We start from the raw sequence: 24486 nt of genomic DNA, 5'->3' as shown, positions 1-24486 counted from the left end.
ATATGCTGCCATAAATCTTAATTTTAGTAGCTGGGGCTCTGTGGATATCAATTTAACCATCTGTGCGCAGGGGTTATTAGCATGCTTACATTCCATACACGCACATGTGAACTGGGCTCTTCCAGCCAAGCATGCTTGCGCCCAACTGCCCAGGCTGGAAATAAGCCCCCCCCTAATCTCCCCCTTGAGGGAGGATCTACGAAAAGCCTCATTACCATTTATACTGCAAGGACGTATACCAAGAGGTACTGTTCAGAATCATCAGACCTATCTGAGCCTTGGAGGTGAGAAAGAAATGAGGCGTAGATATGCACGGAGGAGAAATTCGATAGTCCCAAAGAAGTATGGCTAATATCCACACATGTTTTGAAATATTAGCCAGGCAAAGAATGTGTTTTGTCTTGATAATGAGAACATGCCACTCTAAGGCAACTGGGGACAATGGTCTACCTCAAGTCAGAAAGCAGGATTCCACAGCGAGTAAAGCCAAATCCTGCATATTTCTTTATTTTGAGGAATTGTACTCTGCTTTTCAAACGATTCCCAAGGCAGCTTACAAGTAACAGCATATATTCGCCAAAACACCAAAACACACTGCATGCTCCCCACATCCCGTATGCACACGCATATACCGAAAAAGCTTTTAGTACTCTGGCTGATGCATGGGGTCCTTGAACCCTAGGACAATTGGAAGTTAAGAGCTGAGAAGCAACCTCCCTGTAGCTGCTCCTTCTCTGAAGCATGGATGGGCCAAGGTGGTCTCCTACTCACCATGACGATCTTCCTGGAAGACAGTGGCCTTCAGTCTCTGTGCCGGCAGCATACAAATCACCTACGTTTATACAACTGTCACTTGATCCATTTATTAGACAGGTGACATACTCCAGCCCATATCAGTGGCAAGGGAAATAGGTCAAGAAACACCATCCATACTAGGCAAGTTCCCTGACTTAATTGGAAAGAGTGCATTGGTGGAGGCAAAAAGAATTAGGTAAGAGGCAGCTGAATATTGATCAAGGCTTGGAGGCTGCACAGGACCCAAAAGTATGATCAATGGGTAGTGGTGGGGCGGGTACTATGGCAAATTAGGGAACTGTGGAAAAATGCAGCTACCTGACAGGTGGAATCCCCACCACCTGGTCCCCTCTAGCTTCAGAAAATTTAGGGGGGGAAATGCCTGAGCCCTTTCCCCCCAGCTTTCATGGCAACATTGTGGGCTAGAATCGTCTAGTGCAGCCTTCCTCAACCTGGGGCGCTCCAGATGTGTTGGACTGCATCTCCCAGAATGCCCCCTCTGGGAGATGCAGTCCAACACATCTGGAGCGCCCCAGGTTGAGGAAGGCTGTTCTAGTGGAATATTGTATATGCAGAACTCATAGCTTCCGTTCAGTTGGAGATTCTTCAGCTCAAAATTCTAATTCTTCATTAGGGATCCCTTCCCCCCACCCCCACAATGCCTTTTACAGAAAAGTCTAACCCTGATGGCCTAAGTATCCTGGCTGCTGTTTGCCACAAATCACCTTCAAATGTCATGGTGCCCACTTTGAGCAGACAGCAAACTTGCCCGTAGAATCATTTCCCACAATACCTTTCTCTCTCTCTCTTTCTTTTTAAAAAGGACAACTTCCCATGTGCCAATTTGATAAAAGGAGAGTTCTCATTGTACAGAACAAAAGACACCAGTACTACTTACCATCGAACCATGAGTCCGTGCTCCAAGAAGTTTTTCAGGTTAGGAAGCGTCTGCCTTAGATCTGGAGTCCCCAGCCCATGTTGGTATCTAAGCTATGGAGACAGCAGTGTGAGAATTAGCGGGCAGTTCTTCTAAGTGCCTGGATATATCCCCAAAGGCCCTAAGACGTTGCCCTCTGAAGGCTCCAATTCTAAATACCCTGGAAGACCGAAACAAACTTCAAAGTGATCTTGATAGGCTGGAGTGCTGGGCTGAAAACAACAGAATGAAATTTAATAGGGATAAATGCCAAGTTCTACATCTAGGAAATAGAAACCAAATGCACAGTTACAAGATGGGGGATACTTGGCTCAGCAATACTACAAACGAGAAGGATCTTGGAATTGTTGTAGATGACAAGCTGAATATGAGCCAACAGTGCGATATGGCTGCAAGAAAGGCAAGTACTATTTTGGGCTGCATTAATAGAAATCTAGCTTCCAAATCGCGTGAGGTACTGGTTCCTCTCTATTCGGCCATGGTTAGGCCTCATCTAGAGTATTGCGTCCAGTTCTGGGCTCCACTATTCAAGAAGGACGCAGATAAGCTGGAGCGTGTTCAGAGGAGGGCAACCAGGATGATCAGGGGTCTGGAAACAAAGCCCTATGAAGAGAGACTGAAAGAACTGGGCCTGTTTAGCCTGGAGAAGAGAAGATGGAGGGGAGACATGAAAGCACTCTTCAAATACTTGAAAGGTTGTCACACAGAGGAGGGCAAGGATCTCTTCTCGATCCTCCCAGAGTGCAGGACACGGAATAATGGGTTCAAGTTAAAGGAAGCCAGATTCCAGCTGGACATCAAGAAAAACTTCCTGACAGTTAGAGCAGTACGACAATGGAATCCGTTGCCTGGTGAGGTTGTGGGCTCTCCCACACTAGAGGCCTTCAAGAGGCAGCTGGACAACCACCTGTCAGGGATGCTTTAGGGTGGATTCCTGCATTGAGCAGGGGGTTGGACTCGATGGCCTTGTAGGCCCCTTCCAACTCTGCTATTCTATGATTCTATGAAATACATCTATAAGGGAGTGATCCCCAATGTACACCTTGAGACGTTCTTCTACATAAGCATGGATAGGGCTGCACTGCACGTCTTGAAGACAGATCCAACTGCAGGGCACTACAGTTCTGGACTGCTACAACAAAAATTATTTGATAGGCTGCAAGCATGAGATATAGAAGGTCTAAGTTGACACCTCGTAAGGCTACTTTCAGACACTTGCAGGTGACCTAGCAATGGCACGGTTGCCACGAATAGGAAGCTGGAGTTTGTGGCATGCTGAGGAGCAGGACCTCTCAAGATCTGGCCAAGGCACCCTATCGATCCTAAACTTACGCTTGCCTCTCCGATGCTGAGCCTGCACCTTGGCTCAGCAGATTAGAGACAAAAGCTCTTAAGGCATGCGGCCGGCACAGGGTATTCCAGTCCACCCTAGATACATTTGCCAAAAAGCCACTGTCCCACTGAATCCAGGCTCTTTTATACCTGATGCTTAGAGTTAAACAAGGAGAAATTTAAAAAGTTGTGTTGCAAGAGAACTTCACTCTGAATATAATCATACTCCTCAAATATTCACCATTACTTCAAACTCTGTTTACTCAAGTTAAGAAAAGTCCAGCTCTCATTAAACTATTCCTATAGCGTCTGGAAAGCCCAATAATCTGAGAGTCTTCGCAAAAAAGAAAAGAAAGAAAGCCCAAAACAGTACACTTTGCCCCCTAAAATCAGAAACCAAACACTATCATTTGTGTGGAAGATGAGGATGAGGTTTCACTCATGTCTTGCTTGTGGGTCCCTGCTCGAAAACTGGTCAGTGAGTGTGTGAACAGAATGCTGGGCAAGATGGTCCCTTGGTCTGATCCAGGAGGGCTCTTATGGTCTTAAGATCCCCTGACTGATCTTTTAGTTAGTTTGGATGGACTTCTGGTAGCGGTGGTGGGAACGACACAACGATATTTAGAGATTGAAGACTCCTATTCTGTGTTTTTTAACCGGCAAATTTGCCACTTCCCTGGGAACTGGTTAATGCTCCCTATGCAAAAAATTCTAAATAAGACACTTTGCCTCCAAGCTCCTTGCCCCTCTGTTCCCTTGCCCCTGGGTGGTCTTTGTACTCAGCTAACCGAATCTTATCTCCCCTACTTAACAGCACACAGCTCTTCCAGTCGCAAGGCCCAGGTTGAGCTTTTCTACCCAACCCCAAAGAGCTTTTACTTCCTGCACAGTAGCTGCACCCTCAAAGGTTATTTTTTTAGTGCATTCAATCTCACAGAATGTTCCCGAACATGACATCATGTTAGCTTATTGAACTGCTTGTCCATGAAACACCATAATTTCCTTTGCTTATTCAGAAAGCCTACCTCATTCCCAGGGTGGCTCAAAAGCTTTGTGTACCTGACTGGATTTTTCTCTTTCTTTCTTTTAAATGGCATCCCTCCTCATAAGCAGGTCCTCCAAACATTTTGGCTGGCCTTGATAGCCAAGACAAAAGGTGTCATCTCCGGGACTCCGGCCCTTGCCTCACTCCTCACCTCATAGTCATGGCTGCAAGATCAAGAGCAATCCTCCTTCCAACCCTCCCCATTTCCAAGACGGGCTCTGGCAAAAGAGGGGTGGAGAGATCACCTCCACAGTCACTGAAATTAGCAGTTACTAAAATATTTGCAACTTCTGGTGCCTCTCTGATGACTCTCTCCATCTCAAGATCACCCTGGGGAGGGTTACCATGTCTTAAGTACTCACTATTCGAGCAGGGACAGGGGTTAGAGCTCCACCCATGATATTCTGGGAAGGAGTTTGTTCTTCTGAAATGTGGTACTTCACTGGACTGTGACATATACAACATTCCCACTAGCTAGCATGGGACGCACAACACACCAAGATCATAGAATCATAGAATAGCAGAGTTGGAAGGGGCCTACAAGGCCATCGAGTCCAACCCCCTGCTCAAAGCAGGAATCCACCCTATAGCATCCCTGACAGATGGTTGTCCAGCTGCCTCTTGAAGGCCTCTAGTGTAGGAGAGCCCACAAACTCCCTAGGTAACTGATTCCATTGTTGTACTGCTCTAACAGTCAGGAAGTTTTTCCTGATGTCCAGCTGGAAACTGGCTAACTTTAACTTGAGCCCGTTATTCCGTGTCCTGTACTCTGGGAGGATCGAGAAGAGATCCTGGCCCTCCTCTGTGTGACAACCTTTTAAGGATTTGAAGAGTGCTCTCATGTCTCCCCTCAATCTTCTCTTCTTCAGGCTAAACATGCCCAGTTCTTTCAGTCTCTCTTCATAGGGCTTGGTTTCCAGACCCCTGATCATCCTGGTTGCCCTCCTCTGAACACGCTCCAGCTTGTCTGCGTCCTTCTTGAGTTGTGGAGCCCAGAACTGGACACAATACTCTAGATGAGGCCTAACCAGGGCCAAATAGAGAGGAACCAGTACCTCACGCGATTTGGAAGCTAGACTTCTATTAATGCAGCCCAAAATAGTACTTGTCTTTCTTGCAGCCCTATCGCACTGTTGGCTCATATTCAGCTTGCGATCTACAACAATTCCAAGATCCTTCTCGTTTGTAGTATTGCTGAGCCAAGTATCCCCCATCTTGTAACTGTGCATTTGGTTTCTATTTCCTAAATGTAGAACTTGGCATTTATCCCTATTAAATTTCATTCTGTTGTTTTCAGCCCAGCACTCCAGCCTATCAAGATCACTTTGAAGTTTGTTTCTGTCTTCCAGGGTATTAGCTGTCCCACCCAATTTTGTGTCATCTACAAATTTGATCAGCGTTCCCTGCACCTCCTCGTCCAAATAATTAATAAAAATGTTGAAGAGCACTGGGCCCAGGACTGAGCCCTGCGGTACCCCACTCGTTGCCTCTCCCCAGTTTGAGAAGGTTCCATTGATAAGTACTCTTTAAGTCCGATTCTGTAGCCAACTGTGAATCCACCTAGTCCACTTTTAGCTAGTTTGTTAATCAGAATATCATGGGGCACTTTGTCGAAAGCTTTGCTGAAGTCAAGATATATGACGTCCACAGCATTCCCACAGTCTAGAAGTTCTCCTGAACAAGCCTCGCTGTAATGTTCAAGAGCTACACACTAACACTATTCTGTTTAGTCAGCTCCTGTTGGTTTCCGTGGGGCTGGTGAAGGAGAATTACCCTCCCTGTGCCTCCATGGGTCAGATGCTTTCATGGCGTCCCAAAGCCACTACCTTTTGCAACCAATACACTGCTATCCCACTACGAGCCTGTGTGATGGGTAAAGGCTATTAATTAGGGTTGCAACATTTTAACCAGTTAGATTAAGCGAAGGAATGCTTTTAATTGATTTAGAAGGTGCAAGGATTAATTATGCATTTGATTTTTTTTTTAAAAAAAGTACATTTAATAAAAGTACTCATAGAAATACAGATGGCAAGGACCATCTTAAGAGGTAAGTCTCCTTCTGCTTCCTTTAAGATACCTGCTGCAATACAAATACGGACCACAGAAAAATAAAGGAAATCTCATTTTTACCCATATGCAAACGTAAGTGATCAAGTGATTGTATGAGTTTTAGTCTAGTAAGATTTCTCTATATTCTATTCGATTTATTTTGGAGCAGTCATCTGATTCGCCAAATGTTTGCCTATTTTTATAGGGGGGCCCACCCGAATTTCTTCTCTCCTGTCCCTCACAATACTTCTGCCTCTCCCCCCCACACACACACATTTTCACTTCTTTGAACCTCTGATATGTGGGATCTAGACAAAATCAGCTTCTTAGTAAATCTTCTGTGGCTGCAGGAATAGACCAACACGATACTATCACGGAACGTCTGGGAGTGCTCTTGGATCCACCGCTGTCAATAGAGGCACTGTTGGCCTTGGCATGGAAAACCTTTTATCAACTTATGCTGATACACCAACTACAAGTTTATCTGGACGGACACAGTCTAGCTACAATTTCCCATGGTCTGGTAATCTCACATTTGGATTACTGCAAGGCATTATATGTGGGCTGCCTTTGGAAACGTTCGAGAAACTTCAGCTGGCCCCCAAAGGGTAGCGAGATTGTTAACAGGGATTGTCGTATTACACCACTGCTTTATAATCTGCACTGGCTGCCGGTCTGTTTCCGGGCCCAATTCAAAGTGGTGGTAGTAACCTAGAAGGCCTGAAAAGATTGGAGGCTAGGTTTCTTGTTTATTCGTTCAGTCGCTTCCGACTCTTCGTGACTTCATGGACCAGCCCACGCCAGAGCTTTCTGTCGGCCGTCGCCACCCCTAGCTCCCCCAAGGTCAAGTCCGTCACCTCCAGAATATCATCCATCCATCTTGCCCTTGGTCGGCCCCTCTTCCTTTTGCCTTCCACTTTCCCTAGTATCAGCCTCTTCTCCAGGGTATCCTGTCTTCTCATTATGTGGCCAAAGTACTTCAGTTTTGCCTTTAATACCATTCCCTCAAGTGAGCAGTCTGGCTTTAGTTCCTGGAGCATGGACTGGTTTGATCTTCTTGCAGTCCACGGCACTCTCAGGATTCTCCTCCACCACCACAGTTCAAAGGCATCTATCTTCCTTCGCTCAGCCTTCCTTATGGTCCAGCTCTCGCAGCCATAGGTTACTACGGGGAATACCATTGCTTTAACTATGCGGACCTTTGTTGTCAGTGTGGTGTCTCTGCTCTTAACTATTTTCTCGAGATTTGTCATTGCTCTCCTCCCAAGAAGTAAACGTCTTCTGATTTCCTGGCTGCAGTCAGCGTCTGCAGTAATCTTTGTGCCCAGAAATACAAAGTCTGTCACTGCCTCCACGTTTTCTCCCTCTATTTGCCAGTTATCAATCAAGCTAGGTTACCTGAATGTTTTTCTCCTTCCATAGATACCTGCCCAAACCCCAAAATCACTCTCAGAAGCTCTGCTCCAGATACCCTCACCAAATGAGGTGAGGTTGAAGAGGCTCACCTAGCACCTACATCGGGTTCTTCTTGGCACTTGGTAAAGAACTTTTTATTTTTCCAGGCTTTTTAATCCTTCTGTTGTGTTAGTGCGTCTTTCGATCTTTGTACTGCTGCTGGCTTTTATCTTGGTTTTATTCTGTTTTAAACTTACCATTTTATATCATGTCTTACTGTGTTATTGTGTTTTACGGTTTTAAGCTTTGTTTTGAGAATTGCCCAGAGCGCTTCAGCTAACAGGCAGCATAAAAATAAAATAAATAAATGTTAGAGGAACTGTTCCTTTGGGCCTATGGCGCCTTTTGCTCTTCCAAGGTGTTTGCGTGCCATCATCGTTTTAGCTAGACCCCTGCTGCTGCCTTTGCTGTTATTTCATGAAAGATTATCAGGACAAGAACATGCATCTTGGGCAGTCAGGTGAAACAGCAGCAACAAGACAGATTCAGCAGACAAAATCCGAGAGTTCCAGAAGTGCAAATGAAACGAAGCCCAAACGCATTTGTTCGCAAATCTTTTACTGGGCCCACAGCTCAAAAGTTAAATGCTCTTAGGGAATTTAGATTAAGGAAGATTTAGTATGATTTAAACAACTGAGCCTGCACAGCGATTACCTTTCAGCATGACTAATCAAGGGCTGCTGTTTGCTTACATTTCACAGACACCCAATTCTCAGAACTCTTTCCTGTCTGTGCAGATCGGCAGGAAGCTCTCGGAATAATTTCAAGCTGGATCTCAGGAATATTCACAGACTGAAAGACGATGGAATCCAGAAGATTCCAGATGAAGTTCATAGAATCATAGAATAGTAGAGTTGGAAGGGACCTATAAGGCCATCGAGTCCAACCCCCTGCTCAATGCAGGAATCTACCTTAAAGCATCCCTGACAGATGGTTGTCCAGCTGCCTCTTGTAGGCCTCCAGTGTGGGAGCCCACAACCTCCCTAGGTAACTGGCTCCATTGCCGTACTGCTCTAACAGTCAGTAAGTTTTTCCTGATGTCCAGCCGGAATCTGGATTCCTGTAACTTGAGCCTGCTATTCCGTGTCCTGCACTCTGGGATGATCGAGAAGAGATCCTGGCCCTCCTCTGTGTGACAACCTTTTAAGTATTTGAAGAGTACTATGATGTCTCCCCTCAATCTTCTCTTCTCCAGGCTAAACATACCCAGTTCTTTTAGTCTCTCTTCATAGGGCTTTGTTGCCAGACCCCTGATCATCCTGGTTGCCCTCCTCTGAACACGCTCCAGCTTGTCTGCGTCCTTCTTGAATTGTGGAGCCCAGAACTGGACGCAATACTCTAGATGAGGCCTAACCAGGGCTGAATAGAGAGGAACCAGTACCTCACGTGATTTGGAAGCTATGCTTCCATTAATGCAGCCCAAAAGAGCATTTGCCTTTCTTGCAGCCCTATTGCACTGTTGGCTCATATTCAGCTTGCGATCTACAACAATTCCAAGATCCTTCTCGTTTGTAGTATTGCTGAGCCAAGTATCCCCCATCTTGTAACTGTGCATTTGGTTTCTATTTCCTAGATGTAGAACTTGGCATTTATCCCTATTAAATTTCATTCTGTTGTTTCCAGCTAAATGCTCCGGTGGCAGGGGTGGCCACTATCCAGCCAGTACGAAAGGCCATAGTCCTTGTAGGAGTTATTCATACGTGGAATACTTCGACAGCAAGCTCTGCAACGTACTTTAGAGGAGAGCCACCCTTGACGGCAGTTTACAAGTTTCGCTTGCAGCAGAACATGAGCAGCCTCCATTCTAATGAGGGTGGCACATCGAAGATCAACCTCACTGATACACCATGATTAGCTTTCCATTTGTCGAGGCATAACCCATGACACTGTTTTTGACTTGTACCATCCGAAGTAGTTTGGGTCTAGCACAATTACATCTCACCTAGATACATGACAAGGACTGGGTTCAGACGATCGCGGGGGTGGAAGAAGCCATCGTGGCTTCTCCCCGTGTGTGCCACTATTTGAATAATTCCCCAAGCTACAGCGTGGGTTGGCGTGTCATCCGAACGTAGCACACGGCAGGGGTGGCCTAGTACCCACCATACAACCCATGACAGTGGTTCTCAACCTTTTTTGCTCCATTCCCCCCTTTCACCGTTGTTCAGAATACAATTCCCCCCTTCCCAAGATAGTCTAACTCAAAAGGTGCATTCCAAATAATATGTGTATAATATTGAGAACCTTTTATTTATTTTCTATACTAGTCCCATTTAAAGGGGCAATGTAGAGCATGGCCCCTTTTACATTCTCAGCTCCCGTGCTTTGCGTTGCCCCTTTAAATGGGAAGCTTGAAACTTCTAGGATTGCGAGAGAGGGAGGGAAAAGAGAGCAAAGGCCTGGCTTTTGCAGACGACAGGACACTTTTCTGGGAGGTTTTTAATAACATGTTGGCCGTGGAAGGCAAAAGGAAGAGGGGCCGACCAAGGGCAAGATGGATGGATGATATTCTGGAGGTGACGGACTCAACCTTGGGGGAGCTAGGGGTGGCGACGACCGACAGAAAGCTCTGGCGTGGGCTGGTCCATGAAGTCACGAAGAGTCGGAAGCGACTGAACGAATAAACAACAACAAAAGGAAGACATAATCTACAGGACATACTTTGCTGAATAGTGGTCCCAATTCCCCCCCGGAACCCTAAAATTCCACCCCTCGGGGGGGGGGAATTCCCCCCTTGTTGAGAACCCATGACCCATGACGTGCAGTAGAGGTTGTAGCATGGGTATGAAGCCAACCCTTCCGGGTCATGTGCCAGGTTTGGACGACGCGTCAACCAGCACTGCAGTGCAGTGAATTATGCAAATAGGGGTCATGTGCGCATCATGTATGAAGGCAGGAAGACATGATGTCTTCTTCCCCCTACTCGATCATCCGAATCGCCCCAGTATCCTCCATCTTAGCACTACTCTATACGCCCCATACTCCACAGCAATGGGCTCCCTCCCACAGATTCACCAAAGCCATTCTCTGAAGCACTGTAAGACATACAAAGAATCCTGCTGCGTCAGACCAAACATCCATCTAAGAGTAGCATTGCTCTTTCCTACAGGGACCAACCAGATTCAGTCAGAATCATGCAAACAAGGTACAAGGGGCAACAGGTATTCAGAGGAACACTGCCCTGTAAAAATGGAGGCTCCGTTTTCGTATCATGACTAATACCTGTTTCTCTAAGCCACTTTTAAAACCTTCCAGGCCCATGGGCATCATATCTCAGAGAGCTTCGGCTATTGGGCGGTATAAAAATGTAATAAATAAAATAAAATAAACCTTGTGACACCAAGTTCTGTATATTAAATTAATCCTGCATTATATGAACTGCCACCTTTCTATTAGGTCTGGGTTTGTCAGATACATTAGTTACCTCAAACACTTTAAGCTATTTATCTGGATTTTGATGATATTTTAAAAGGGCACATTGCATATTTTAAATGGTTTATTACCTAACACAAAGTTGCAGAATGTGGTGGGCTAAGTCTGACGTAAATCTGATGTAATACCATATTTCTTCGATTGTAAGACGCCATCGATTGTAAGACGCACACTAATTTCAGTACCACCAACAGGAAAAAAAAAACCTAAGACACACCCGCGATTCTAAGACACACCCCATTTTTAGAGATGTTTATATGGGGAAAAAAGTGCGTCTTAGAATCGAAGAAATAGGGTAATAACTTTTTTTTTAAAAAAAAAAAACCCAGTGAGAAGCAATCATAGTAAACTGAAGCTAACTTTTAACTTAGAACAGCATTATTTTTTATTAAAGGAATCTTATGGTTGCAATTTTATGTAGTAGTAGGCTTTCTTGTAAACTGCTTCATTTTTAGAAGCAGTATACAAATGAATATATCATCCAGGGCTGGATGCTGTTGGAGATTAAAATAAGATAGCATGGATTTTATTTAAGGCTCTTTCCCAGATTTTGACATTTGGAGGTAAGCACCATGAGGAGCCAGGAAGCGAATATGGGAAGAGAAATAAAGTGCGAGAAAAGTTGGAAATGTATCTTTATTAAATTGCTATCTACACATGTTCTCCATCAGGAAAAGCTCTTTAAGATTTGGTACAGACCACAGCCCCTCAGCTCCCCTGCCTGCACTTCACTCCTCTATCCTTTAAATGGATATTGTGGTTTTTTATACTTTTGGTGGTTTTAAATTTTGTATATCTGTTTTTAGTGTTCATTGTTTTTAACTTTTGTAAACCGCCCAGAGCGCTTCAGCTATGGGGTGGTACATAAATGTAATAAATAAATAAATACCAGACCTTATGTGAAGTTTTAATCCAGCCTCCCTCTCTCTCTCTCTTTTCAGCTGCTCTGCTTCTGAACGTTCTATTGCTGACATCACAGAAGTTCAGCCAATGACTACAGAGTTGCAATATGGAACAACCAGTTCCGTGTCATTTACATGATGATGCTTAAACCCATTCAGCAGATTCCACATTGGTAGGTTTAGGAACAGAAAGACTAGCTTCTGAAACAAGATGTTTGACTCCATGCAGCAAAAACGTGGACAAAAGCAAGTCTGCCTTCATTGACATGGAAAGGAAAGGAACCTCTCGTGCAAGCACTGAGTCATTACCGACTCTTGGAGGGACGCCAGCTTTTGCTGACGTTTTCTTGGCAGGCCTTATGGCGGGGTGGTTTGCCGTTGCCTTCCCTGGCCGTTATTACCTTTCCCCCAGCTAACTGGGTACTCATTTTACCGACCTCGGGAGGATGGAAGGCTGAGTCGACCCGAGCAGGCTGCTTGAGAACCAGCTTCCGCTGGGATCGAACTCAGGCCATGGGGAGAGTTTCAGCTGCAGAAACTGCTGCTTTACCACCCTGCGCCACACGAGGCTCTTTTCATTGACATAAGACTACAGAAATAGCCTGGCTGGATCAGAACAAAGGTATATCGAATACAGCATCCTCTTTTCCAGATGCCTACGGGAACCTCACAAGCAGGATATGAGTGCAATAGCCCTCTCCAGGTACTGTTCCTAATGACAGGTGTCCAGAAGCATGCGGACTCTGACTGCGGAGGAGGCACATGGCTCTTCCGACTACTAACCATTTATAACCACAGGCTCCACAAAATTTCTCTAATTGCCTTCTAAAGCTGCCCACAACAGTGACCATCACCACACCCGAGGAAGCAAATTCCATAGTTTAATTATGTGCTGTGTGAAGAAGTCCTTCCTTTCATCTGTCCTAAGTCTCCCACCATTCAGCTTCACTGAATCCGACTCTAGTGTTACGAAGGAAAACCTTTCTCCACCATGCACATATTTTGTACCCTTCAATCACACTCCCCTTCCTCAACATTTTTCTATGTTAAAACCCCCAAACGTTCCTAATGATCCCTTAAGTTGGAATTTGTCTTGTTAGCAGCTACCTCACACTCAGTTTATGTTTTCATTGAACCGAAGATCCCTTTCCAGGACAGTCACTGCGCGGCATCCGTGAATACGAGAAGGTAGATTTTTTTGTGTGCCCCAATAAATGTTACTTGACGTTTACTTACACTGATTCACATTTACCATTTTGTCACCAGTTCAACCACTTTATCCAGATGTTTGGAGCTCTTCTCTGTCCTTTTGTTTTTATCACCCTGAATAATATGGTATCAGCAACAAACTTGGCCATTACTGCACACCCGGAATTCCAGATCATCAATGAACAACCAAACCGAAATGGTTCTGGTCCCAAGATAAACCTTACATTCTTCTATTGTGAGAACTGACCATTTATTGCTACCCTCTGCTTTCCATTCTTTAATCAGTATTGGAAGATTGCGGTGGCAAAGATTAGAATGTTTGACAGTAGGCAGAAAATACCAAGAGCGATCTTCATGATGCTTGCAGGAGGCAGGAATGCCCGCAATTAGATGCTTTCATTCTCTGATATTCAACTAGTAGGTCACCAGCAGCTTCCACCAATGACACCACTCTTGCATGGTAGTGGAGCTTTTTCCGTGAGCAGAAAGGGAATTACCAAATACAAAAGGAGGAGAGAGCTTAGTTGTGTAGCAGTGGTGCTTTCACCAGACGCAACATTTTTAAGCGAGTGACCCTGCTGGAATTTCATCTTTAATGTAACAGTTAAAAAGAGGCAGAAGCTGTCCTGGTGTAATTTGCTTCTGGTGATCCATGACGCTGTGTTGCAGGTTAGAATCAAAGGGAAGGCCTGGCTCTGAGAATATTGAAGGTTACAGCGTGAGCGCATTGTTATTATTATTATTATTTATTTATTTATTTATTTATATAGCACCATCAATGTACATGGTGCTGTACAGAGTAAAACAGTAAACAGCAAGGCCCTGCCGCATAGGCTTACAATCTACTAAGGCCACAGCTAGACCTAAGGTTTATCCTGGGATCATCCAGGGTTCGCCCCTGCCTGAGCGCTGGATCCCCTGTGTGTCACCTAGATGAACAGGTTTGACCCGTGGACGATCCAGGAAGAAACCTTAGGTCTAGCTATGGCCTAAGTATAATAATAATAATAATAATAATAATAATAATAATAATAATAATAATAATAATAATAATTTTTTGTTACCCGCCTCTCCCTCTGGATCGAGGCGGGGTACAACACAAATAAAAATACCATAAAATACATACAACGAATGTAATGATAATAATAATAATAATAATAATAATAATAATAACAACAACAATTTATTTCTTACCCACCTCTCCCTTTGGATCGAGGTGGGGAACAACATTACAACAGGAATCAATACGTCTTAAAAATTCTTGATTTAACATTGATCTGGATAGGCCTGCCGGAAAAGGCTAGTCTTTAAAGCTGCCTTAAAATCACACAGAGAATTAATTTTACGAATCTCCTTCGGCAGGCCGTTCCATAATCTGGGGGCGACAGAAGAAAAGGTCCTCTGGGAAACTGATGTCAGCCTAGTTTTAGCTGACTGAAGTAAGTTCACCCTAGAGGACCTGAGTGTGCGGGGCGGACTGTATGGGAGAAGGCGATCCCGCAGGTAACCTGGACCCAAACCATTTAGGGCTTTAAAGGTAATGACCAACACTTTGTACTTTGCCCGGAAACTCATTGGCAGCCAGTGGAGTGATTTTAATCTTGGTGTAATGTGGACACCCCTAGATGTACCGGTGACTAACCTGGCTGCCATATTTTGAACTAGTTGAAGTTTCCGAACTAGGTACAATGGTAGCCCTATGTAGAGTGCATTGCAGAAGTCAAGCCTTGAGGTTACCAGTGCGTGCGCTACTGTCTTCATTAAAGCTGCTTTTGGTAGGCCTGAAATATTAACACTGGGACCAGCTTTAATTCTTTGGATCAATGATCTTGGAGTAATTCTAGGAAATTTCTAGAAGGCATCTGGTATTTTAGCCAGAATTCCTGAGAGAGAGAGACAGAGACAGAGACAGAGACAGAAAGAGAGAATATGCTTGAGTGAAAGTTATATGACTTGAACATTTTGGCATGGATCCAGAGTCCCTAGTGCAAGCAAACAGAACTTCCACTCATGCAGTGGGGAGGAAGCTCTGACGTCACATTGCACTCTCCTTCAGAGGGTCCTAGACTGAGCAGAACAACTTCTTGAACAGCTCAATGGTCTGCAGCATGAAGGTGGACATGTGCAGGAAGACCCCATTGCGTGAGTGGAATTCCGCTGGCAGTTCTTTGGGACACATTGGCAACCCTTTGTACTTTTGGGAATGCCATTGAGTCAGATCCACGATCCACCATCTGTGGATCAGGATCAGCGAAAGTGCCTCTCTACGATGTGACAGCTCATCCCATACGGCAGGGTCCCCAAATCCTCTGAGGAGCATTTTCAAGGGGCTGGATGGGCTACTGTGGGTGGACGAGCTACTGCGGGGAGGAGAGACTGTGAAAGTCCCATTTACAGGAACTTGGGCCTATTAGTCTGTGTCCTGCACTCTGGGAGGATCGATAAGAGATCATAGAATCATAGAATAGTAGAGTTGGAAGGGGCCTACAAGGCCAGCGAGTCCAACCCGCTGCTCAATGCAGGAATCCACCCTAAAGCATCGCTGACAGATGGTTGTCCAGCTGCCTCTTGAAGGCCTCTAGTGTGGGAGAGCCCACCACCTCCCTAGGTAACTGATTCTATTGTCGTACTGCTCTAACAGTCAGGAAGTTTTTCCTGGTCCAGCTGGAATCTGGCTTTCTTTAACTTGAGTATGCATACTTGCATACTTTCCAATAATGGTAAACGAAACACTCCCTGCTCCATGTGGAACACTGGTAGGCAAAGGGACTCTACGGGCCAGTTTGGACATCATGGTAAGCCAGGGTTCCAGAGGAACCCTAGCTTATCGTACTCAAGCAGTCTGCTGCTGCATGCTGTTCCTGCTTGGCTCCTCCTGCAAACAGGAATAACTACACAAACTATAAATCTTCTGTCTGCAATTTGCAATATGCCAACTGGGATTTCTAGCTTCTTTCTGGAAGCCAGATTCATAAGACAACAACAAGCCATGGCTTGTAACTGGTTTCTCTGGGGAGAGACAAGCCAGAGTCCCCGGATTGCACGAAACGATAAAGAAACTAGAGACGGACGGTCCGTGTTTTGTTTAGCTGCTCTGTTTGCAGGAGGAGGCAAACGGGAGTGACTGGGCAGCATGACACCAGTATGCTGCTTAAGCACGATAAGCCAGGAATCCCCCAGAACCCAAGCATCATTACATCTGAACTGGGCCTGAACTATTGCTTGTCAGAAGCAGCAATGGTAGGAAATACCAAAAGCTCTTTGGCCTTGTTGCCTACACAGCTATGAGAACTCCATAACCACAAAGTTATCATAAAAGAGCAGGGGGGAGATACTGTTATGAGAAAGGATGCTGTACACCTGCATATGAACATGCTCTCTTTTCCCCTCAAGATGTACACCTGACTGCAAAATAAAGGGTCGGTTTATTACTACACCCCCCCTCCGCCGTCATTAAGGCAGCGCAAAGTCTGTTTTTCGAGCCAAGACATCACTCATCATGGAGCAAGATGCGGTACAGGGAAGAGAATGTTGAACAAACTAAGAACATTCCTCTGCAATTTTTTTTTTATTGTTCCTTGTAACTTCTGGAAATTTCTTAAGTTATTAAAAAAAATGCTATTCACATTACGCCTTAAAGCTCTTCTCTCTATTCTTTTTAAAAGGCAGGCATTACATGTGGGGATTAGTAACACAGTACAATGCATCTTTTTCTAATGGTTTGTAGCATATAAATAACTGGATTAAGAGACTTAAGGAAGGCATGCATCAATTCCAAATATACTCAGGCTTGGAGACTATAGGACAGGCAAGAGTATTCTCTACATAAAAGTAACAACTATGCACTATTTTCACTTAATCGTTTTAATTTTGGAGATGTCAAGGGAGTTCAATAGCACCATCCAGAAGAAGCCTTCAAGTCAGATAAAAGCTTTCTTGGCTCCACGTCTGAGATCACTTTAGCTTTCTCTTAGGTATCACCGCGGAATCACTGACTCTACTCAAGATTTAAGTTTCTCCTTTTAAGTGCAGTGCCTTAGCAGAGACGTGGTAGGATCAGAAGATCTTTTTCAATGGGAACAGTAAAAGTGGCTAACATGCCGACGGCACACTTCAGGTGCCTGTGAAGACGCAGCAATGGAGCTTCGACAATGCCAAAACAGGGGCCCCATTTGGAGGGGCAGCTAAAGGAATGGCTCAAGGCCAGGCCAGGTGCAGAGTTCGTGCACGGCAGATTCTTCCGTCAATGCGAACCTCCAAATATCCATCCACATTGACAATATCGGAGTGGGGGAAGTATAGGTGAGCAGTGCAACAAATCCATTTTAGGGGCAGGAAGTGGCAGAATGCCAGAGTTGTGGGAGGATTTATTTATTTATTAAATGTATATACCGCCCCGTAGCTGAAGCTCTCTGGGTGGTTTACAAAAGTTAAAACAGTGAACGTTAAAAAGTATACAAATTTAAAACCATCAAAAATATAAAAACAACAGTGTAAAACAGTATCCATTTTAAACAATGACAATTCTGGGGTCTATTATTATTATTATTATTATTATTATTATTTATTTATTTATTTATTTATATAGCACCATCAATTAAAAAACAAACTTAGCATATGTTGTTAAATGCCTGTTAAATGCCTGGGAGGAGAGAAAAGTCTTGACCTGGCGCCGAAAAGATAACAACGTTGGCGCCTGGCGAGCCTCGTGGGGGAGATCATTCCATAATTGGGGGGGCCACCACTGAAAAGGCCCTCTCCCTTGTTGCCATGCTCCGAGCTTCCTCCAGAGGAGGCACTCGGAGGACGACCTTAGATGTTGAACGTATTGTTCAGGTAGGTTCATGTCGGGAGAGGTGTTCCATCAGGTATGGTGGTCCCAAGCTGTGTAAGGCTTTATAGGTTAAAACCAGCACCTTGAATTGGGCTCGGAAACATATAGGCAGGATGGACTCAGACCAGCAGAACTCACACTTGTGGGCACACCGAGATCATGTTTCTTGAAGCTTTTACCAGAGCAGTTGACAATAATTTGCATCCTTGCCTAAAATTACCTCTGTCAGAACAACTTAATGCAGAAACATTTCAGGGGCAGTGAAGAAGTGAGGATTTGGGATGGGGGATAAGAGAGCAAGAGAAAGGAACGTCCCAAATGTAGAATGGCTTGCAAAGTAGCACAGAAAAAAGACTTGATACACACTGACAGTAATAGTCAAGAACAGGCTTCCCCAACGTCGTACCCGCTGGATGTGTGCGACAATCACTCCTATCACCCCCAGTCAATGCTGGCTGGGGATGATGGGCACCACACTTCAAGAAGGACAAAGACAAGCTGGAGCGTGTTCAGAGGAGGGCAACCAGGATGATCAGGGGTCTGGAAACAAAGCCCTATGAAGAGAGACTGAAAGAACTGGGCATGTTTAGCCTGGAGAAGAGAAGATTGAGGGGAGACATGATAGCACTCTTCAAATACTTAAAAGGTTGTCACACAGAGGAGGGCCAGGATCTCTTCTCGATCCTCCCAGAGTGCAGGACACGGAATAATGGGCTCAAGTTAAAGGAAGCCAGATTCCAGCTGGACATCAGGAAAAACTTCCTGACTGTTAGAACAGTATAACAATGGAATCAGTTACCTAGGGAGGTTGTGGGCTCTCCCACACTAGAGGCCTTCAAGAGGCAGCTGGACAACCACCTGTCAGGGATGCTTTAAGGTGGATTCCTGCACTGAGCAGGGGGTTGGACTTGATGGCCTTATAGGCCCATCCAACTCTACTATTCTATGATTCTATAGCCCAACACATCTGGAGGGCACTAGATTGGGGAAGACTAATCAAGAACATCCTCGGCCAATCACAGAAACTGCAGCAGGACAAAAGAGTTGTCCTTTTTTCTAGGTCATACCTCATTTTATGAAAAGCGCTTCACCTTAACTAAGACTACTTTTCAACCCTGATTAAACAGACAGGCTTCTTTCATGCTCTCTCAATGTCAATTGCCTCGCAGCTGGAAAATGAGGACTTCAGACTAAGAAGGGGCAGCTGCTGAAAGGTTCCCAGAGATGAAGCTGTTTTGTTCAAGTCATCAGAATGTGGCTAGACGAGCAGAGAGAAGATCCCAGACCTATCCAAACACGCTGGCAGGATGCAGCACTAAGACCGCAACACACAGTTTTCTTAACGCCCGTCTTCAAAGTGCAGCACCCAGCCCAGTTCGCAATTTTATATGGAATGCTTTTATACGGCTCTTTTATACTGTGTTTTGATTTGTTTTATTGAAATTTTAAACTGCCTCGGAAACTTAATGAAAGGGCAGGGAATAAATCCTTTAAAATAACTAAACAGGGCAAGACCGGAAACCCGCCAAGGCTGGTTTGGTTTGGGTAGAAACCGCTGCCACCTGCCACCTCTGCAGCACAGGGATCTTTGGGTTGCACATTCGAAAGGGATTCCTCTTCCAAACCACCTACAAACGGCAGCTTGATGAATTCCAGCGACAAGTCATATGCTGCTTTCTGTCCTGTGGTCAGGGGGGGGGGGGAAAGGTGCACCCAAGCTAGAGCCTTGCTGCCTTCTCAAACTTGGTTGGAAAATATTCATTTGAACAGGGCCTGAGATACTTCATAGCAGGAATCCATATATGACGGAATAAAACCATTTGGAGAAGAGGAAATAAGACAGACCTAGCCTGGGAAAAGCTGGGTTGCAGTTAAACCTAAAAAAACAACCAAGATTACAGCAACCAGCTTGATTGATACCTGGCAAATAGAGGGAGAAAACGTGGAGGCAGTGACAGACTTTGTATTTCTGGGCGCAAAGATTACTGCAGACGCTGACTGCAGCCGGGAAATCAGAAGACGTTTACTTCTTGGGAGGAGAGCAATGACAAATCTTGATAAAATAGTTAAGAACAGAGACACCACACTGACAACAAAGGTCCGCATAGTTAAAGCAATGGTATTCCCCGTAGTAACCTATGGCTGCGAGAGCTGGACCATAAGGAAGGCTGAGCGAAGGAAGATAGATGCTTTTGAACTGTGGTGTTGGAGGAAAATTCTGAGAGTGCCTTGGACTGCAAGAAGATCAAACCAGTCCATACTCCAGGAACTAAAGCCAGACTGCTCACTTGAGGGAATGGCATTAAAGGCAAAACTGAAGTACTTTGGCCACATCATGAGAAGACAGGACACCCTGGAGAAGAGGCTGATGGTAGGGAAAGTGGAAGGCAAAAGGAAGAGGGGCCGACCATGGGCAAGATGGATGGATGATATTCTGGAGGTGATGGACTCGACCTTGGGGGAGCTAGGGGTGGCGACGGCCGACAGAAAGCTCTGGCGTGGGCTGGTCCATGAAGTCACGAAGAGTCGGAAGCGACTGAACAAATAAACAACAGCAAGCCTCGGACAAGGCCCAGGATACAAGCAGATGACAACTGAACAACATAACCTGGGAAAGACCTCTTCCCAAGGCTGTGGAGAACCACCGGCAGAGTAGCCAGGATTGGGCCAGCTAAACCAAGGGCATCAATATAAGGCAGCTTGTGTGCTCATAAAATAACCCCCTTCTCCAGGGAGGTATGTCACATTTTATTAGGTATTATAATGAAGATACGGGAACCATTTGCATGAGCAAACTTAATATTTAAAGTAGCGTTGTTAAGAGTGAGTTCTGACTTTAAAAAGAGATGCAAAGGGAGCAGTAAAAAGGTTGCCTCATTCTCAGCGCCTATTTTATACAACGTGAGTTTTTGAAAAAGGGCAATTGAGAAGATAGTCCAGTCATTAAAGACTTCAAATCCAAACACAAACAGCCACATCATCGACCTGTAATTCTTTTTACAGTCAGGTCACGGTCCTGCATTATAACCTGAGACTTCCCAAAGTTTAAGCCTTCATATTTATTTAAACTCTTCAGTACCGTGAAGCTATGTTTATCAGATTTCAAGACATGGGTGTATTCCCTTTGTATGACCTCACTTGGAGGGAACTTTACACATTAATCTCACGATTACATCAAGAGGTTGTTTTTCTTTTTCTTTCTTTTAAGGGTTAAAAGTTCACAAGCCCCATGAAAGATTTTGAACAAAATAAAGGGTAGGGGTTTTAAATATTCAATCTAAAAACGAAAGAAAACATCCCAAAACCTTGCCATTTGAAATTCAGATTTAGTAGCGAAATTCAAAATGTCAACAAAATGTAAAAAAGAAAAGAAAAGAAAAGAAAAAAGAATGGATTTGGTTCAGGTACAATCTCAAACTGTGGGTCCTGAACTGACCCAGTGAGGGAGTGAATAGATAATCTGAAAGGAGGAAGAGAGAGAAAAAGAGACTTCCTGATCAATTTTACCTAGTTTGGTAGACTAAGTTTTAGGAGCTCATTTGGAATCTGGCATTGTCATTCATTAACAGATTCTGCCAAAGATCAAAATGAAACGCCCGCTGCCCCATAAATAAGACACTTTGAATACTTAATCAGAAGATGTTCGGACTAATGATTTTGGAAAAACACCTTGGGGCAAGTTATATCTGGAAGTGGCTCATTTGATAGCTCAAATGCGTGTGGAGCTCTAGGAATGTTTTTGGCCACCCGGAGAAGTCAGGCTTGCTGAAAGCGTGATGGCCACAAAAGAGTGCGTGCTGAATTCTCACATTGTCAATGTACGCGTGGCTCTTTCCACAGGAGTGTCAGACGCTATGTCACGATGGAGAAAAATTGGTCCTCTAAGCCCATCATTATTTTGACTTTAGCTGTCATTGTTCTGGCCTGTCTCAAAAAATAAAAACCTGTCTAAAGGATCTTGATAGCTGGGGCATTTGACCGATGCAAGATGGTATTAAAAAGTCCCATAAAGCCCTAAATGCCGCAAGCCCCGTGTAACTTAGAGCAGTTTTCCCCAACATGTTGCCCTCAGCCAGCATGGCCAGTTGTCAGGAATGCTGGGAGTTAAGAACCTAAGAAGTGGCCAAATGCTGGATCAGACCAAGGGTCCATCTAGTCCAGCACTCTGTTCACACAGTGGCCAACAAACCATCGGCCGGGGACCAACAAGCAGGACATGGTGCAACAGCACCTTCCCACCCATGTTCCTCAGCAACTGGCGCACACAGGCTTACTGCCTCAGATACTGGAGGTAGCCATGGATAGCCTTCACTTCCAGAATTCATCCAACCCCCTTTTAAAGCCATCCAAATTGGTGGCCATTACTACATCTTGTGGTAGTGAGTTCCATAATTTAACTATGCGCTGTGTGAAGAATTACTTCCTTTTATTTGTCCTGGATCTCCCACTGATCAGCTTCATGGGATTACCCCGGGTTCTAGTATTTTGAGACAGGGAGAAAAATGTCTACCTCTCCACACCATGCATAATTTTGTACACCTCTATCATGTCTCCCCTTATCCTCTTTTTTCCCCAAGCTAAACAATCCCAGTTGATGTAACCTTCCCTCGTAGGGGAGATGCTCCAGCCCCTTGATAATTTGAGTTGCCCTCTTCTGCACTTTTTCCAGCTCCATAATATCCTTTTTTAGGTGTGGCGACCAGAACTGTACACAGTATTCTAAGTGTGGTTGCACCACAGATTTGTATAAGAGCAGTATGATACTGGCCATTTTATTCTCAATTCCTTTTCTTATAATGCCTAATATGGAGTTTGCCTTCTTTACAGCAGCCGCACACTGGGTGGACAGTTATTATTATTATTATTTATTTATATAGCGCCATCAATGTACATGGTGCTGTACAGAGTAAAACAATAAGTAGCAAGACCCTGCCGCATAGGCTTACATTATAATAAAATCATAATAAAACAATAAGGAGGGGAAGAGAATGCACCAAACAGGCAGTATAAAAGTGGAATGGGCTGAGCTGAAGAAGAGTGGGGTGAAGAAGAGAGGCTTCCTTGGATTTCTCTTGCCTCAAAACAACATTTGCATGGGCAAGAACAGCATTCAGAGTAGTGGCCCAAAGTGTCTGGGCACTTCGTTCCTACAACCCCACTATTCTGATCACTCAGAACAAGCCAAAATGTTTTAATAAGTCTTCCGGACAAACTCTTACTTGGTTATTACTTTAATTTAGGGTGACCGTATGAAAAGGAGGACAGGGCTCCTGTATCTTTAACAGAAATTTCAGCAGGGGTCATTTGTACACATGCAGCACCTTGTGAAATCCCCTCTTCATCACAACAGTTAAAGCTGCAGGAGCTATACTAGAGTGGCTAGATTTAAAAGAGGGCAGGGCTCCCGCAGCTTTAATTGTTGTGATGAAGAGGGAATTCCACCAGGTTCTCCATGTATACAAATGACACCTGCTGAAATTCCCTTTTCAATACAACTGTTAAAGATACAGGAGCCTTGTCCTCTTTTCCATAGGGTCACCCTATTTAATTGACCTTTATTTTTGCAATATGGGTTTATTTCACATTTGCAAGTTGCTTCAATTAATTCCAAGAAAGGCTACAAAAATATTCAATTAGAAAGGCTTTTTTAAATTCAGCTAAAGAGAAGGGGGAAACCGAGCTGCAGCACGTGGTCAACTCTGGGGGGAAATCCTTACTCATTAAAATTTGACTGGGTTCTTGTGTTGAAGGGTAGGGTGAACTCCAACACACTGCCTGCTTCTTACAAGTTTTTCTGGTCAGAGGAGCCTCACGGCTGCTAGTTTCCTTGCCTGTTCCTGCAAACTGATTTCATGTGCCTGTTGCAATCAACAGAAATTGAAGGCTACACCTGACAACGGCAAAGCATGTGAATTGGTGTGGTGTAATTGAAATGGCTATTCCCCGATTACTTAAAATAAAAAATGGGCACAAACGTTAACGCATTAAAGCAACGTACGAGGAAAAAATCTTAGTTTCACTCAACGTGTTATTAGTTTTCTGGCACAGAAATTCATATCAAGAGAGTGTTGGGGATGAAGAAGTGACACGCTGCAAGGTTTCAAACTGCCATAGCGAGTTTTGAGGCTCCTTCCTTCCCTCATACAGCCCATCTCTGCGCAGATGACTCCTACAGACTGATGGGACTAATTACACAGGAATTTCTAGGTTTCCATAAAAAATAGGAAACATGCCTTACACAAGATTATTTAAAATTCCTTATCTAACTGGTTCAACAGACAAAGGGAACAGAGCAAACAGGTGCTTTAGATCAGCGATAACCAACTGGAGCTTTTAATAAAAAAATATCTTGGGGTGTCATCCAGCTGTGGTTCATGCAAGAGATGAGTCCTCACGTTGCCTTTTTGCATCCATCAAGTAATGAACACTGGGAGCGTCATGGGACGGGTGGATTTTGGTGTTTCCTTACCATCGCTATGGCCTCCTGCTGCTGTCC

At 44.6% G+C, this 24486-nt stretch overlaps 1 protein-coding gene across 3 annotated transcripts in view; it reads right to left on the bottom strand.

The window, feature by feature from the left end:
- The window catches only part of UVRAG (UV radiation resistance associated), a 125235-nt gene that overhangs the window by 12738 nt on the left and 88011 nt on the right, over positions 1–24486 (bottom strand). For 2 of the 3 annotated variants that reach the window (XM_063127239.1, XM_063127240.1), the window contains exon 14: positions 1694–1785. In XM_063127239.1, coding sequence (XP_062983309.1) covers positions 1694–1785 — 92 coding nt within the window. The remainder of the gene's footprint in view (positions 1–1693; positions 1786–24486) is intronic. The other variant, XM_063127242.1, reaches the window with a different exon arrangement.

This window comes from Elgaria multicarinata, chromosome 5, assembly GCF_023053635.1.
Source record: "Elgaria multicarinata webbii isolate HBS135686 ecotype San Diego chromosome 5, rElgMul1.1.pri, whole genome shotgun sequence".
Lineage (NCBI taxonomy): Eukaryota > Metazoa > Chordata > Lepidosauria > Squamata > Anguidae > Elgaria > Elgaria multicarinata.
This window is presented reverse-complemented; position numbering and strand designations above follow the sequence as displayed.